Raw genomic sequence first — 14992 nt, 5'->3', positions numbered from 1 at the left:
CCGGCCTAGCCGAGTGGAGAAGGGCTCACCCCTGGGTTGGTCAAGTACCATCTTCACAAGCCTAAAGGGCTTGTTGTCTTTGTTGATGGAGGGAGAACCCTCATTAATGAATTGTGAATCCTTGACAGATACCTCCTTTGATCCTCACAACAACCTCAGGAGGTAGGCTCTATTATTATCCCCATTTTACAGATGAGGAAACTGAGGCAAACAGGTGGTGTGATTTGCCTAGGATCAATGTCTGAGGCTAGATTTGAACTCAGGTCTTTCAAACTTCAGGCCTGGCACTGTGATACATAGCTGTCATTTTGCGTGACCTACGTGGTCTTTCGATAGAATCTTTAGAATTCTATAATTTGATAGCATTTCAGAAGGTAATACCTCTAAATACTTGTCACAGTATCAGTAGATTCCCATTATAACTGTATATTTAGGATGAGTATGCTATGATTTAAGTCCAAGCAGAATTCAAAATTTTTTTTTTATAAATGGCTTATTAATTATTCAGATATTCTTTGTGTGTGTGTGTGTGTGTGAGAGAGAGAGAGAGAGAGAGAGAGAGAGAGAGAGAGAGAGAGAGAGTTAGGGTTAAGTGACTTGCCCAGGGTCACACAGCTAGTATGTGTCAAGTGTCTGAGGCTGGATTTGAACTCAGGTCCTCCTGAATCCAGGGCTGGTGCTCTATCCACTGCGCCACCTAGCTGCCCCTAGTATTCTTTTAATATTAGGATGATGCATCTCATTTGAATGACTTCTTCAGTGTCCTAGTCATGGACACAATCAGAACTAAGACCGTATCTCATTGTATTGCTATGGTAATTGCCAGTGAATAATATTCATGTGGGTGCAATTATGTAAATTAATGATAGCTATAATTTCTGTAGTTCTTTAAGGTTTGCAAAGTGCCCTGTGCATATTGTCTCATTTAGTCTCCCTCCAACAACACTTTGAGGTAGGTGCTATTATTAATCCCTCTTATACAGATGAGGGAACTGAGGTTGAAAGAGATGAAATGACTCGCCCAAGGGGCATTCAGTTAGTGAAGGCTGGGAGGTGGCTCAGTTGATGGAATTCTGGGCCTGGAGTCAGGAAGACCTGTGTTCATATCTGGCCTCAGACACTTATTAGCTCTGTGCCCTTGGGCAAGTCATTGAACTTCTGTTTGCCTTAATTCAATGAAGAAGCCACTCCAGTATCTTTGCTAGAAAAACACCTCCCCGTGGACACTATGGTCCACAGGGTCACAGAGATCAGCTAGTAAATGTCTGAATTCAGATTCAGATTCAAGTCTGTCTGACCCCATTTCGACCATCTGTCTACTGCTTTACATGTGAATGAAATTGTAAAGTAGCTGGAATGCTTTTTGAGAAAGGCTAAGGTGGATAATTGGTATGTTTTGTCAAAGAAAAAAAAGTGGTGGAGTGGGGCACTGGGATAGAGCCCGATGAGAAACAAGCCAGCCAAAGGAAGGCTGTGCTGTTACACAAAAAGGAACCCCCAGCCATCAGGGCTTCTTTCTGTTTCAGTGAAATGAGCAGGTCTCACCATCTCTGTTGGTTGGATTGGTTGTGTCCACACGGTGTCCAGTAGGGATAGGAAAGGTCAGAATTAAACTGTGCTTTTAGCTCCACCTGCTGGAATAGCTATGAAGTATCACTTTTAACTGACTGACTATTCAATGGAATGTCTATTAGATTTTGTCCTTTGTAACTAAAATAAAAATGAGGCTTAATTATAAGCACTATGCTTTAGATCATTTATGTGATCAAATTCAAAGAAAGGTAACTTGGAGCGTCAGTTCTGAGAATCTGAGCACCCTCCCTGTTCACTTGCCTCCCATCAGCTGTTGAACAGGGCTACTTTTTAGAAAAGAGGGAGAGAAACCCTTTTACAAAGGTTTACTTTAAAATATTGTGTTAGGTACATGTTATGTCCTTTCTGTAAAAATGAATGATTTGATGGGGATGATTTTTTTGAGGGGTGATACTGGAAGAAAACAGACTAAGCAGTAATTTTTAAATGATCACAATAAATCCCAGACTTAACCTAGAGATCATATGGATTTGCATCAGTTCTCCTACCTTCCTGTGTTTCTGGTGATTCCTCATATTCATCATTTTTTTTGGACAGTAATTCTTTGACAGCATTTCATAAAGCACCTACTGTGCTAAGTGCTACACATGCGAGGGCACAAACAAAACAGTCCCTGCGCTCAGTGACATTCCGTTACAGTCATAGATCAGTTTCCTCAACTGTAAGATGAGGGGGTTGGGCCAGATGGCTTCTCAGGGCCCTGGCAGCTCGAGAACTGTGATTCTGTGCCACCTTGATTCAGCCATTTCTCAGGCACAGGCCGATCCGTTATTTCCAGGTTTTTTGCTGCCAGAAAATAAAGAGATATTTTACACATTTTTAGTAACAAATTTTATATGTTTTGTTATGTGTGGGATCGGTCTTGTGTCTTAAACTTCCTTGGTTTCTAGCAGTGGAATCCTTGGGTCAAAGGGTACGAACAGTCAAACGACTTCTTACATAATTCTACAATTTTTTTTCACAGCACAGTTGAAGCAATTCGTGGTTCTACAAACAATACACTTACCTTTCTGTAGACTCTTCAGCTCTGACCATTTTCACCTTGTCATCTTTGCTCATTTCTGAGTGTTTACTAGAAATTTCACTTGTTTTGATCTGTATTTTTCTTATCAGTGATTTAGGTACAGATTGTTGATAGTTTACAGTTCTACTTCTGAAAATTATTTGTTCATATCCTTTGAGCACTTACCTTTTAGGGAATGGCTCTTGGTCTTGTATATTTATGTTTGCAGTATGTCCTAGTATAGCTTCTTAAAATGGTCCCTTTGAGCATCTCGTGACTGACCTTTAAGTAGCTATCATTTTGTACTCTTTCTACTAGTACAGTTCCTAGCTAGAGGGGTAAACTGCTTAGTGCTAGGGCCAATTCTGTATGGGAAGGCGATTTTTGTATGAGAGTCAGCTTAGTTCCTAGGTCCTTAGCCAAGTAGTAAAAAGAATCTTTTTCTATCTTCTCCCTTCATTTTTATTCACCTGCTTTTTTTTCTTCTTTGCTTTGTATCTCTATATTGACTTATATGTAATATCGGCACTTTACAGAGTTCCTTCCTTTTTGTTAAAGGTTCTAACATTTTAAGGTTTATTCTAAATCTTCCAGCATTAGTCTGAATCTCACAGTTTAACTCTTAAGCTAGTTGCTGTCTTATGGTGGCTATTTCCTGTGTGTTACCTTTACCTCACCAATGTGAGTTTAGGCTCCTTGTGGGCAGGGACCAAGTGGAATACTTTCTCTCTGCTCCACAAAGTACCTAAGATGGTGCTGAATATATTGTTAGCACTCAATAAACTCTTGTTACTTGATTCCATATATTTCAAAATGACCTTTTTTACTCCTAAAAATTAAAAAACTTAGCATCTCAGGACTCCTAATCGGAGAATTCTTTCTCTTAGTGTTCTGATTAAAGTGTAGTAGAAATGGTTTTGTCTTTTTTCACAGCGTTTATAATGCTTTTCTCTTAGTCTGTAGAAGAAAAGCTCTCTCTGGCCCAGGAGGACTTGATTTCAAACCGAAACCAACTTGGAAACCAGAATAAAATGATTCAAGAACTTAAGACTGCCAAGGCTTCTTTGGAGCAAGATGTAGCCAAAAAGGAACAGCAGTTACAAGAGCAGGGCAAAGCACTACAGTCTGTGCAAAAAGACAAGGTAACTCTTCTCTGTTTCTGTCCTCCCTTGGAGCTCTGATGTTGAAAGGGGCCCTGGAGGCGTTGTTTCACTCACTGTAAGGATCCCTCCTCTAGCCTCCTGTGTGTGAACACTTCCAACTAGGGGAAGCTCACTACCCAGGGCATTTTTGTATCATTCAGACTTTCATTCTTCCCTATGTTGAGCCCAAATCTGCCTCCCCATAACTTCCATCTATCTGTCTTCTGGACTTTGTAGTATACTTGGATCATTCATCTTCTAAATATTTGAACAGCTCTCATGTGTACCAATTCCATCTCTTTTCCTCCAGGGTAAAAAATCCTAATGTTTTTAGCTGGCCCTTATGTTACTTGGTCTCTAACTCTTTGGTTGCGTATTCAGGATGAAAAAGGGTCTGGAAACCATTCTAAACTATATTAAAAATCTCCTCAGTTAAGAGCTAGCATTTTCTAGTAGAAGGTCCTATGGAAGTTTTAATGAGGTAAAATAGTATGGTGTGTCATTAGGCTAGGAATGTGACAGTATCAACTTTTTCCTTTAGTGGCTTAGAAAATTTAAACCACACTTATCTTTAGTTCTTTTCTTGGCAGAGAAATATATATTCTCATAAAATATGAGAAGAAATTTCTCCTTTTTGATTTTATAACTAAAATAATGACCTATCATTAAATTATAGAGCTTCTCTGAGATGTAAAAAGGGGAAGAGACTTGGTGTAAGTAATGTTTTTGAAAAGGTATTTAGATAGGAAGGTCAGGCAGCATTTTGTGATTGGTCCTTTATGTTTTGTTGACATGATTTTGAAAACTACATAGTGTTTCAGTTACCTTTAAGTTAAATAAATTTGTAAGAAAAATATAGCTTTGTGTTTTGATTCTGAATTGACTACTTTACAATTAAAAATTTTTCCCTAGTCACTGAAAGAAAAAGAACTAGCTAATGAAAAGTCCAAATTGATGGAACTTCAAGAAACCAAGGGTCGGCAGGAAAAAGAAATTTCCAAATTGAGCGAAGAACTTGGGTCCTACAAACAAGAAAGCCTGAAGGTGAGTTTAAATGTCTGCTTTGCCTTGGCATGTTTTTTTGTGCACAAGTATTGTGCTTGGCAGACTACCCTGGCAGTACTCCATATCTAAATACTGATGTTTCTTTGAAATTAAAATTTAAATGGTAAGACGTGTGAATTAAGATTTTTTTTTAAGATTTTCCAAGGTTAAGGACATTGAGAAAGCATTGACTCTGGAATTGGAAGATATGGGGCCAAATCCTGCCTGCTGCCTATGTAACCTAAAAACCGTCATTCCCCCTCACTTTGCTCCTCTGTAAAATGAGGGGATTTGACTGGATGGCCTCTCTTGTCCCTGCTTGGTCTAAGTCTGTGATCCTTTGAAAGAATCCCGGAGAAGACTTCCTGTTACTTTTGCATATTTACTCTAGCTGACTTTCAGTTATGACTTTGAGTAAAAACAAGGCAACCTAGGAATTGATTTTGTTGAGATGTGATGAAGGAATTTCATTTCTCATCATCTGAAAGAAGAGAGATGAGTTAACTCAGGAAGCTGGCTTCTAGATAGCTGAAAAACACTTTTTGAGGCCAAGTGGATGACTTTTTTTTAGAGACTGACTTCTCTTTGTTGTTCCATACCACATAGAAGTGGAAGTATCTTGCCTTAAGGAGAACAGCTTTGGGTCACTTTGCATCATCTCGTGTTTGTCTACCAAGTATTTGTAACTTAGAAGAATATTATTTCCTCTGATAAAGGGCTGGGGGAGAGGGATGAGAATAGGTGAGTTTAAAAGCCTGGAAAACCAAGGAAAACAGCCTCTTCAAAGAAATGAAATGAAATGATGAGTTGTTGTTATTATCATTATTGTTAGCTTATTAGTTACAGGTAAGTTGTAGATGTATTTTGAAATTTTTAGTTCTGTGTTGTGTTTTTCTAACAGGAAATAACAAATTTAAAGGATGCCAAACAGTTGTTGATTCAGCAGAAACTAGACCTTCAGGGCAAATTAGATGCTCTGAAGTCAGCTCTTGAACAGGAAAAGAAGAATCAACAAGTAATAAAAGATCAATTGAAAAAGACCGAAGATGAGTTGAAGAAAGAATTCACTGAGAAGGAAGCCAAATTGGTTAGTAAGTTTCTTTCCCACCAGTTATTTCTTTTTTATACCACCTCTTACATATGTTCCTGTCATTCCTCTGTTCAAAAATCCCCAGTGGCTCCCTATTACCTCATAAGTAAAGTTCAAACTCTTTAGACTGACAGTAAAGGTCCTCTATAACATGGTGCTACTTTACCTTTCCAACCTTAACTCATATCACATATGTCATTATATACCTTATATCATATATTCCATCCCACTGGGCTACTCTTCAGCTCCTCAACATAGCTTTCATTCTGCCTTCTTGCCTTTCATCTCTTATTGAGTCCTTGTCTACCCTAAAATGGCACCTTTCCCAAGAAGCTTCCTCTGGACTCTCAGCAGTAAGAACCGTCTCCTTTGAGCCTCACATAACACTTTTACAAGTCGTTACTGTATTTATTATGCATTATTTTCTATTATGGTTATGTGTTTGCATCTTGTCCATCTATAAGGCTAGTTTATATTCAGAAAGATCTAATGAGAAAAAACAGTATTTGGAAATAGTTATACTAACTTAATTTCAGGTTGTTTGGTTTTTATTTTTTGTTTTTTATAAAAATGAGAAAAAGCAAAATTCTGTTCCCATACCCTTTCCTGGCATGGAGCCATGTGGCCCTTAGTGATGCCATCAGAGCACAAATTCTGGCATCATCTATCAAGCTCAAAAGGTTTCTAGTAACTGCCTAATATTAGACTGTGTCTGTTAGCTGAGGACTAGACGAGTCCCTTCCAAACAGTGACTTGTTCTGGCCATTGTGTGTAACCCATAAAACAATCTGACCCAAATGCAGGCTTCAATCAGTCACTTTTCAGTCATGTCCAATTCTTCATGACCCCATTTGGGGTTTTCTTGGCAAAGATCTTGGAGTGGTTTGCCATTTCCTTCTCCAGCTCATTTTCCAGATGAGGAAACTGGGACAAACAGGGTAAAGTGACTTTTCCAGGCTAGGAAGAGTCTGAGATCAGATTTGAACTCCTGACTCCAGGCCCTACTCTATATCCATAGTGCCACGTAGTTGCAGATGTAGACTAGCCCCTCCCCCCCCCCCAATCATCTAAGGGGAAGAGTCTGAGATCAGATTTGAACTCCTGACTCCAGGCCCTACTCTATATCCATAGTGCCACGTAGTTGGAAATGTAGACTAGCCCCCCCCCCCAATCATCTAAGGGGAAGAGTCTACAGAGAGTTACAGTTCTTAGATGGTATGCAGACAGTCACTGAACTGCTTTTACTCTTAACCTGTAATCTTGATCCAAGTTTCTCTGTTATTTCAGAGACTGAATCTGATCCACACTCACTTTCTCCCTGTAGCTAAACGAGGTGCAAGGTTCTCCTCACAGAGAACTAAGGCCTTTGCCTTAGCATTTATTTCACCATTACCCTAAGGCGACTGGATATCTCACTTTGCACTATTCACAATGTGCAAAACAAACCACGCTGCATTAACCTTGACAGAGCATGACACGATCTTCTAAGTTGCCAGCACCCATCTCTCTTAATGTTGAGTAATGTCATGGTGACAGTGGTCCCAGATGAGAAGGATGAAATTGGAAAACATGGCTTAGAATCCAGGAAGGACAAAGGACAAAGGCTTGTACACAGGTTCAAGGGTGCTGGATACAGGGAGCACCAAATGATTTCATGAAGTATGAAATGGGGTGTATCTTACTTAACAGAAGAAGTAACTGTTCAGAGAAATTGCAGTCATTTCAGAATAAGCTATCTCTGCAGCTAGATCATTATCTGGTTAGAACACGGTTCAGCATAAAAGCCAAATTACAGGAAAAGATAAAGATGAAGACACTGTATACAACCCTATTCATGCAGCTCTGACCTGACCTATTTACAAGCTTCATAAAAAAGGAAAGCAGATCCTAGAAACCTGAAAGTCATGCAAAACAATGAGCATAAAGAATGAGCAGCAGTATCCAGGAAGCACCTCTCGTAGCAGAGAGTTAATCATTTTACAAAGTGGACAGACAAGGCAGCCAAAGGCAACATTGGTTTGGAATCCATTTGCATATATTATAGAGAAGTATGAGAAAAGACTATAAATAGCATCTCCTCACAAAATAGCCACTCCCAAATTTTTATTTTTGAGAAAATGGGTCTTTATAGAGATTGGTGCAAGATCCAGCTATGCTAGATCATTTGTCAATGGAAAGAGGGCAATAATAATAGCATTTATGTAGTGCTTCCTATGGGCTGGGCACTATGCAAGGTCTTGAAAATATGTTTGCAATGGCACTTCAGAGGAGGCTGGCACAGAGACATGGTCTGCTCTACAGACAGCTGCTGTGGGTGTCCAATTTTTACTTTGTTGACTTCTTCTGAGGGTGTATTTTGATCTTCCTTGTTACCATAGAAACTTTCTAGGGGCAGCATTTTTTTCTGTTTGCTCATTTTCCCAGTCTATTTCTTTTTTTTTTAATTAATAAAGTATTTTTTTCCCGTTACATGTAAAGATAGTTCTCAACTTTTGTTTATACAAGTTTTCCAATTTCAGATTTTTCTCCTTCCCTCCCCCCTCCCCTAGACAGCCGGTAATCTGATATAGGTTTTATATATATATATACACACACACACACACACACATGTATATATACATATATGTATACACACATATATACATATGTATGTGTATATATACATATATACATTAATCATATTTCTGCATTAGTCATGTTATAAGAGAAAAATCAGAGCAATGATGAAAAACCTCAAAATAGAAAAAAAACAGCACCAAAAACAAAAGAAATAGTATGGTTCATTCAGCATCTATACTCCACAGTTCTTTTTTTTTTTCCTTGGATTTGGAGATCCTCTTCTATCATGAGTTCCCTGGAACTCTTCTGTACCATTGCATTGGTGAGAAGAATATAGTCCATCACAGTAAATCAACTCCCAGTCTATTTCTTGACTTTTTTTTTTTTTTTGCGGGACAATGAGGGTTAAGTGATTTGCCCAGGGTCACACAGCTAATAAGTGTCAAGTATCTGAGGTTGGACTTTGAACTCAGGTTCTCCTGAATCCAGGGCTGGTGCTTTATCCACTGTGCCACCTAACTGCCCTTATTTCTTGACTTTTAACTCCTTCTTAAAGTGGGGCACTGCTTCCCAGGAGCACTGTCCCAAGCTTCAGGGGGTCCAGGTTGGTGCTTTTAAAAGAGAGGCACATTCACTGCTCCCCTGACCTGTGTTCTGGTCTGCAAGCAATCACAGGCCTTCTTGCCCTCTAACCTGGAAGAGAATCCTGTTCCACTGTGGCTGCAAGCTCTGGTGTGCCTGTGCCCCTCCCCGACCTGGGCTGCCACTTAAGACTGCAACAGAGATCTGGGAACAGGCAAAACCAACATTCCAATTTTTAAAGGCACTCAAGGGATTTTCAGATTACTTCAAAGTATGAAAGATTCCAAAAGATTGGGGGGAAAATACAAATGTTGCTTTTCTCTTAAAAAGGTAATCAGGAGGAAGATGGTATGCTGTTCTCTAAGTTAGGAAATTATCTAAGATGAATGGAAGTGCAGATGACCATATCAAGTTTGCAGGTGATGCAAAATTGGGGAAGAACTAACACATTGAATGGCGTTCTAGGACCCCCAAATCTCTTAGGACCTAAAACAATGAAGATTGCATTTAACCATAATAAATTTAAAGCCCTACACTTGGGTTCAAAAAAGCCAGTTGAGCAGATCAATATGGAGACACAACAATTCATGTAAGACAGACCTGGAGGTATTAGTAAATGGTAAACCCACTGTGTGTCAAGAGGCAGCTAAAACAACTGATATGCTCTTACTCTGACTTAATAGAAGCCCAGTACCCAAAGCAAGGGAGATGAGAGCCTGCCTGCTCTGTATCCTCTTCCACCTTATCTGGAGTATCCCATTCCATTTAGTTACTACATCATTTTAGGAAGGATATGAGCAAAGTGGCGTGCATGAACAAGGGGTGGCTCAGATGGTGAGGGCATTGGGACCAGGCCACTAAGAAGCATCTACTGAAGCAACTGAATATGTTGAGCTTCTAGTAGAGAAGACAGTCACAGAGAGTCGGACATGACTTTAAATGACTGAACAACAGCAACAGTGAAAACATGAGTTAAGAACAGACGAGCTTTCTCAAGTGCTTTTTCTATAACAGATAAAATAATTCTTATTGAAATGATTAAGAGAATATATAATTCTGCTGTCTGATATTTTTTAAAGGAGCATTTGACAGCCTTGAAGGCCTTCCTTAGTGTCTCCTAAACCTGTTACAGCTATGAAAATAGCTTTGCTCAGTGATACATGGAGTCACTGAACCCAAGGTAGGCATGAATTCTGATGACTAAGCATATGGAAGGTACCCAGCACAAAGTTCAAACAAAAGAAAAATTCCAAGTGATGGTGAACTTCCCTCAAATGATTTTATTTATGGCTGACAAGGAGGAAGATATAGTTCTCCTAGGTTTGTAAACTTAGAAACATCCTCAATCCTCAACATTTCTCTTTTAGCTCACATGTTATTTTGAATTTAAAAACAAAAAAAAGAACATTTCTATATACATAGCACAATATAATAAGATTCTATGAATTTCCATTTCACAGTTTACTTTTTTTGAAAAACTATGTAACAAAAATCTTTGCTATCTGTGCACTTGTTATTTTTTTCTTCCTCCCCAACCCACCCCAGAGAAGGCTATCATTAGATACGTGTGTGTGTGTATGCACATGTGTGTAAAACCATACTATGCATACTCTATCAGTTCTTTTGCTGGATGTGGATAACATCTTCCATCATAGGTCCTTTGTAGTTGCTTTGAATATATATAATACTCAAAATGGTTTAGCCATTCAGAGTTGTTCCTACAATAATATTGCTGTTACTGTATACAGTGTTCTCTTGGTTCTGCTCATCTTCATAAGTCTTTTAAAAAAAAACAAAACAAAACAAAAAAACAACCCGGGGGCAGCTAGGTGGCACAGTTGATAAAGCACTGGCCCTGGCTTCAGGAGTACCTGAGTTCAAATCTGGCCTCAGACACTTGATACTTACTAGCTGTGTGACCCTGGGCAAGTCACTTAACCCCCATAGCCCCGGGGGCGGGGGGGGGGGGAACAAACCAAAGACTACTTTAAACTCTGACATGAACTTGAATGTTGTGAGCTAACCATTATTTTAGAACCCTAAACTTGGAGCTAATTCAGAATAAATAGATGGTTATTGTGTCAGCAGTGTTATTTATTCCACTTTTCCCTACATAAACATAATACTGTCTTTGAAATTTGATGAGGAAGGCACTCAAACCCATATCTGGTTGCAATTGTCATATGAAATATATAGATATAGATATATAATTTGTTTTCTTCTTTTTCAGCATGCAGAAATAAAAGAAAAAGAAGAGAAAATTAGGAAACATGAAGAAAATGAGACTAGACTCACCATGCAAGTGACAACTTTGTTTGAGAATTTGAGCACAGTAAAGAAAGAATGGCAGGCCAGCCAACGGAGGGTTAGTGAGCTAGAGAAACAAATAGATGATTTACGGGGCGAAATTGCAGTATTAGAAGCAACTATTCAAAATAATCAAGATGAAAGGAGAGCGCTGTTGGAAAGGTAATTAAATTATAATATTTGGGGGAAATGTACTTCATGATTGATTAAAATGAATATGCTGTCATCTTCTAATCCTGTATGATGTGAGGGGGAACCCAACTTAGAGTTAAATTGATTCACAGACCCTGCTGGTGTTAAATCACCACTTAAAACTAATAATAACTTGGATAAATAATGAACTTTTAATTTCAAGTATTTTTTAGTTACTTCAGGAGTCCTTTTTCTGTTTCAAGGGATCTTTTCAATCCTTTGTAACTAATTACATCTTCATTGTCCATCTTTAGATGTCTCAAAAGTGAGAGCGAAATAGAGAAGCTTCAAGCCAAAGTACTAGAATTGCAGAGAAAACTGGATAATACAACTGCAGCAGTGCAGGAATTAGGCAGAGAAAACCAGTCATTACAGGTAAGTCGTGTAGGGTGGGAAACAGTTGTTCATTGTCGAGGGTGCCAGTCCTCCTCCTTTCAGAGAGCACCATTTCTCGAAGGAGACTTGTTATACCGCTCATTGAAAGCTGCTCTGTTCACAAGTGTGGCGAGGGATTCAGAAGAATAGTGCCGCCTTCCCCCAGGGATCTTATGGTCACATGAATAAGAAAGACAGTGATCCAGGCATGGTAAATCAGTCCCTTATCCAGAGGAAGGAAAGTGATATGATGGAGATGCTAGATGAGTAATATCCACTAGTGCAGACTCTGATTTGAAGGGAATTCTACTGAATCCTTGTGGTTTTAGCCTTATCTGACTCAAGATCTGTGCTTTTATGAGAGGTACTATCTGGCTCACTTGAAAGCTCACATGACCCCTCAGGTCTCTGAGCCGTTTGGTGGCTGAAATGCTATCTGTTGCCATGTGTTATAGGGAGTCGGGATGGGTAGAGAGCCAGCCTGAAAGTTAGGGGACCCTGGACATTCTGGCTTCCTGAAGCTGAACAAATCACTTTACCTGAACACTGTTGGCCACTCTTAAAGAGTCCTTGATCGGCATTGAAAACAGCAGCTTCTTCTCTGGGAGTTCCCAGTCTGAATGAAATCTTGGGTCCTGACCCCAAAGGGCGCCCAGCATTGTGGGCATTGTAGAGTGATATCTGGAAGAAGCCTCAAGGAGGCTTTTCTGGCCCAGTCTTTGATAGAAGAGGAGCCCAAGATCCAGTGTCAAGGTTTGGTAGCCGGTGGGATAGCGGGGACAGCAACTCAGGGCCTCTAACTCCCAGTCAGGCGCACTTCCACTCTCCTTTGCTACCTCAGGTGTCAAGGCTCTCTGATGTAAAGATACAGGACTATGCAAGAGAATATCAAAAGGCAGGTTATGATTGAATGCCCAATGAGGGCGAGGGAACGGCTAGTGATCTTTCCTAGGAGAGAATGAAAGAGAAGCTATGGAACTACATTGTGTTCTAGAGCAGGCGAGTAAGCAGAGAATCTGCTCTGAAGGGAAGATGATGGATGGCAGGGGGAGGGTAAGCAGCCAGGCCAGGCCCTCCTTGGGGTAGAGTGGGAAGAGAAGGCAAAGGGGAGCAATTCTCCTGAGTTCTTTGAATGCCTTTGGCTATCGTTTCATTATTGTTCCATGTGAGATTAGATAGCTCCTCTTAGTTAGTCACTCTTACCTTTGGTCAGAGACAGAATTTGGCACATGGGATTTCTGATTTTCTTCATGGATAATGCAACTGCAGCAGTGCAGGAATTTGGCAGAGAAAACCAGTAATTCCAGGTAGGTCATGTAGGGTGGGAAACAGTTGTTCATTGTTGTTCATGCAGACAGTTCCTGAGTGACCATACTTCCCAAGATACATAAGCTCTTTGCATTTGAAATGCTGTTCCAGAGCAGCTGCCCCAGCCAAACTAGGGATTTCTCTGCCCCTTTCCCACATCCTCCTCTCATGTTCTCACCATTTCCTCATAGCCTATTTTCCCATATAAAACCAATATTTTGTGTAATGGTTGAGTCCCAAGGGCAGCCTACAGAAGCCTGTTTAACCCATAAGCCACCTGAAGGTTTAGTTCTATACTGCTTGTATTCTAGAACTGTACACCCTGGACTTGGCTATATACCGCCAAGGTCTTAAAACCTGAAAGTCTCTTCTTTGACAATAATCTACTTTCCTCCTACCTCTCCCAGCCCCTTAGTCCTCCTGTACCTGTTCATTGTTATTTTAACCTCTAGACCTTCATCCTTCCATTGTTTCCTACCCATCCTCCAGGGTCTAGCTTAAATGTTACCTCCTCTGTAATGCTTTCCCTGATTTTCTACTCCTTCACAAACCAGGAATAATTCTTTATCTGGTTCCATAGTTCTTTGGAGTCTTCTTACAGTCTTGATTATATTCTAATTTTTGTTCATTGTATCTCTGTATATATATCATCTCCCTAGCTTGTATGAACCTTAAAGGCATAGACCATGTCTTTAAATCTTTTTGTACTCCCCTACCCCCTTGCACATAATAGAGAAATATTTGAATGAAGGGATGAAAGAATGAGTGAATGAATTGGTGATTGCCAGTATTATCTATGCTACTGAGCAATTTTAGGAATGATCTGTTATTTGTGATATTTGTTGAGAAAGATACTCACATATGTTTGTGTGTGTGTGAATGCATATACATATGTGTATATATGCATGTACACACATGTACATATACATATGTGGTGTTTTGATTGATTGATTGATTGATTTTGGTGAGGCAGTTGGGGTTAAGTGACTTTCTCAGGGTCGCATAGCTAGTAAGTGTTAAATGGCTGAGGCCGGATTTGAACTCAGGTCCTCCTGACTCCAGGGCTGGTGCTCTATCCACTGCGCTACCTAGCTGCCCCCATATGTGTTTTTTTATAATAGATTAAACTTTAGAAATATTCTATTATTGAAGATGATTTATGATTTTGCTTACTTTTATGTATGCTTTTTTTTTTTAGATCAAACATACACAAGCTTTAAATAGAAAATGGGCTGAAGATAATGAGGTACAGAATTGTATGGCCTGTGGGAAAGGCTTTTCAGTCACAGTGAGACGGGTATGTAAAGGAATTGGGTCCATATAAATAAGTATCAGTTATAATATTTAGTCAAGAAAATAGCCCTGTGTCTGAATAGCACATCTTGACAGAAATTTACTGACATATTTTAATTGGTGTTCACATATTTGATTTGGCTCTCTGATACCACTCACATGATCTTGAGTATAGACTAGGAGGTTGGAGGTTTCATTGTTTCACTGGCCCCCAAATTTCCTGAGCCTATGCTCCAGTGTAAAAACTGGTATCTCTCTCTGGAATAACGACCTTTTAGTTCACTGCATCTGGGAGGGAGTTTAGGTTGTAATTCTGAAACAGAAGTATAATTATATAGTGTGTTTTCTATTGTAAAACACGGTTAAGATTCTTTTTTATTTCCCATTGAATTCAGTGGGTATTCAACACCATTGGGTGAGAAAGGAAAAAACTTTTCATGTTTTGTGAAGATGTGAAAGAAACGATTTCTCTGTGTAACAGAACCCCTTATGCCCAGAAGCGAA

The 14992-nt window shown here is 39.5% G+C and overlaps 1 protein-coding gene across 1 annotated transcript in view; it reads left to right on the top strand.

The window, feature by feature from the left end:
- The window catches only part of EEA1 (early endosome antigen 1), an 80917-nt gene that overhangs the window by 62016 nt on the left and 3909 nt on the right, over positions 1-14992 (top strand). Inside the window, exons 18-23 of the mRNA XM_043967699.1 lie at positions 3553-3738; positions 4651-4782; positions 5684-5869; positions 11244-11482; positions 11767-11887; positions 14394-14492. Coding sequence (XP_043823634.1) covers positions 3553-3738; positions 4651-4782; positions 5684-5869; positions 11244-11482; positions 11767-11887; positions 14394-14492 — 963 coding nt within the window. The remainder of the gene's footprint in view (positions 1-3552; positions 3739-4650; positions 4783-5683; positions 5870-11243; positions 11483-11766; positions 11888-14393; positions 14493-14992) is intronic.

Source organism: Dromiciops gliroides, chromosome 5 (assembly GCF_019393635.1).
Source record: "Dromiciops gliroides isolate mDroGli1 chromosome 5, mDroGli1.pri, whole genome shotgun sequence".
Classification (NCBI taxonomy): domain Eukaryota; kingdom Metazoa; phylum Chordata; class Mammalia; order Microbiotheria; family Microbiotheriidae; genus Dromiciops; species Dromiciops gliroides.
Note: the sequence above shows the minus strand (reverse complement) of the source record. Positions and strands in the feature narration are given on the sequence as shown.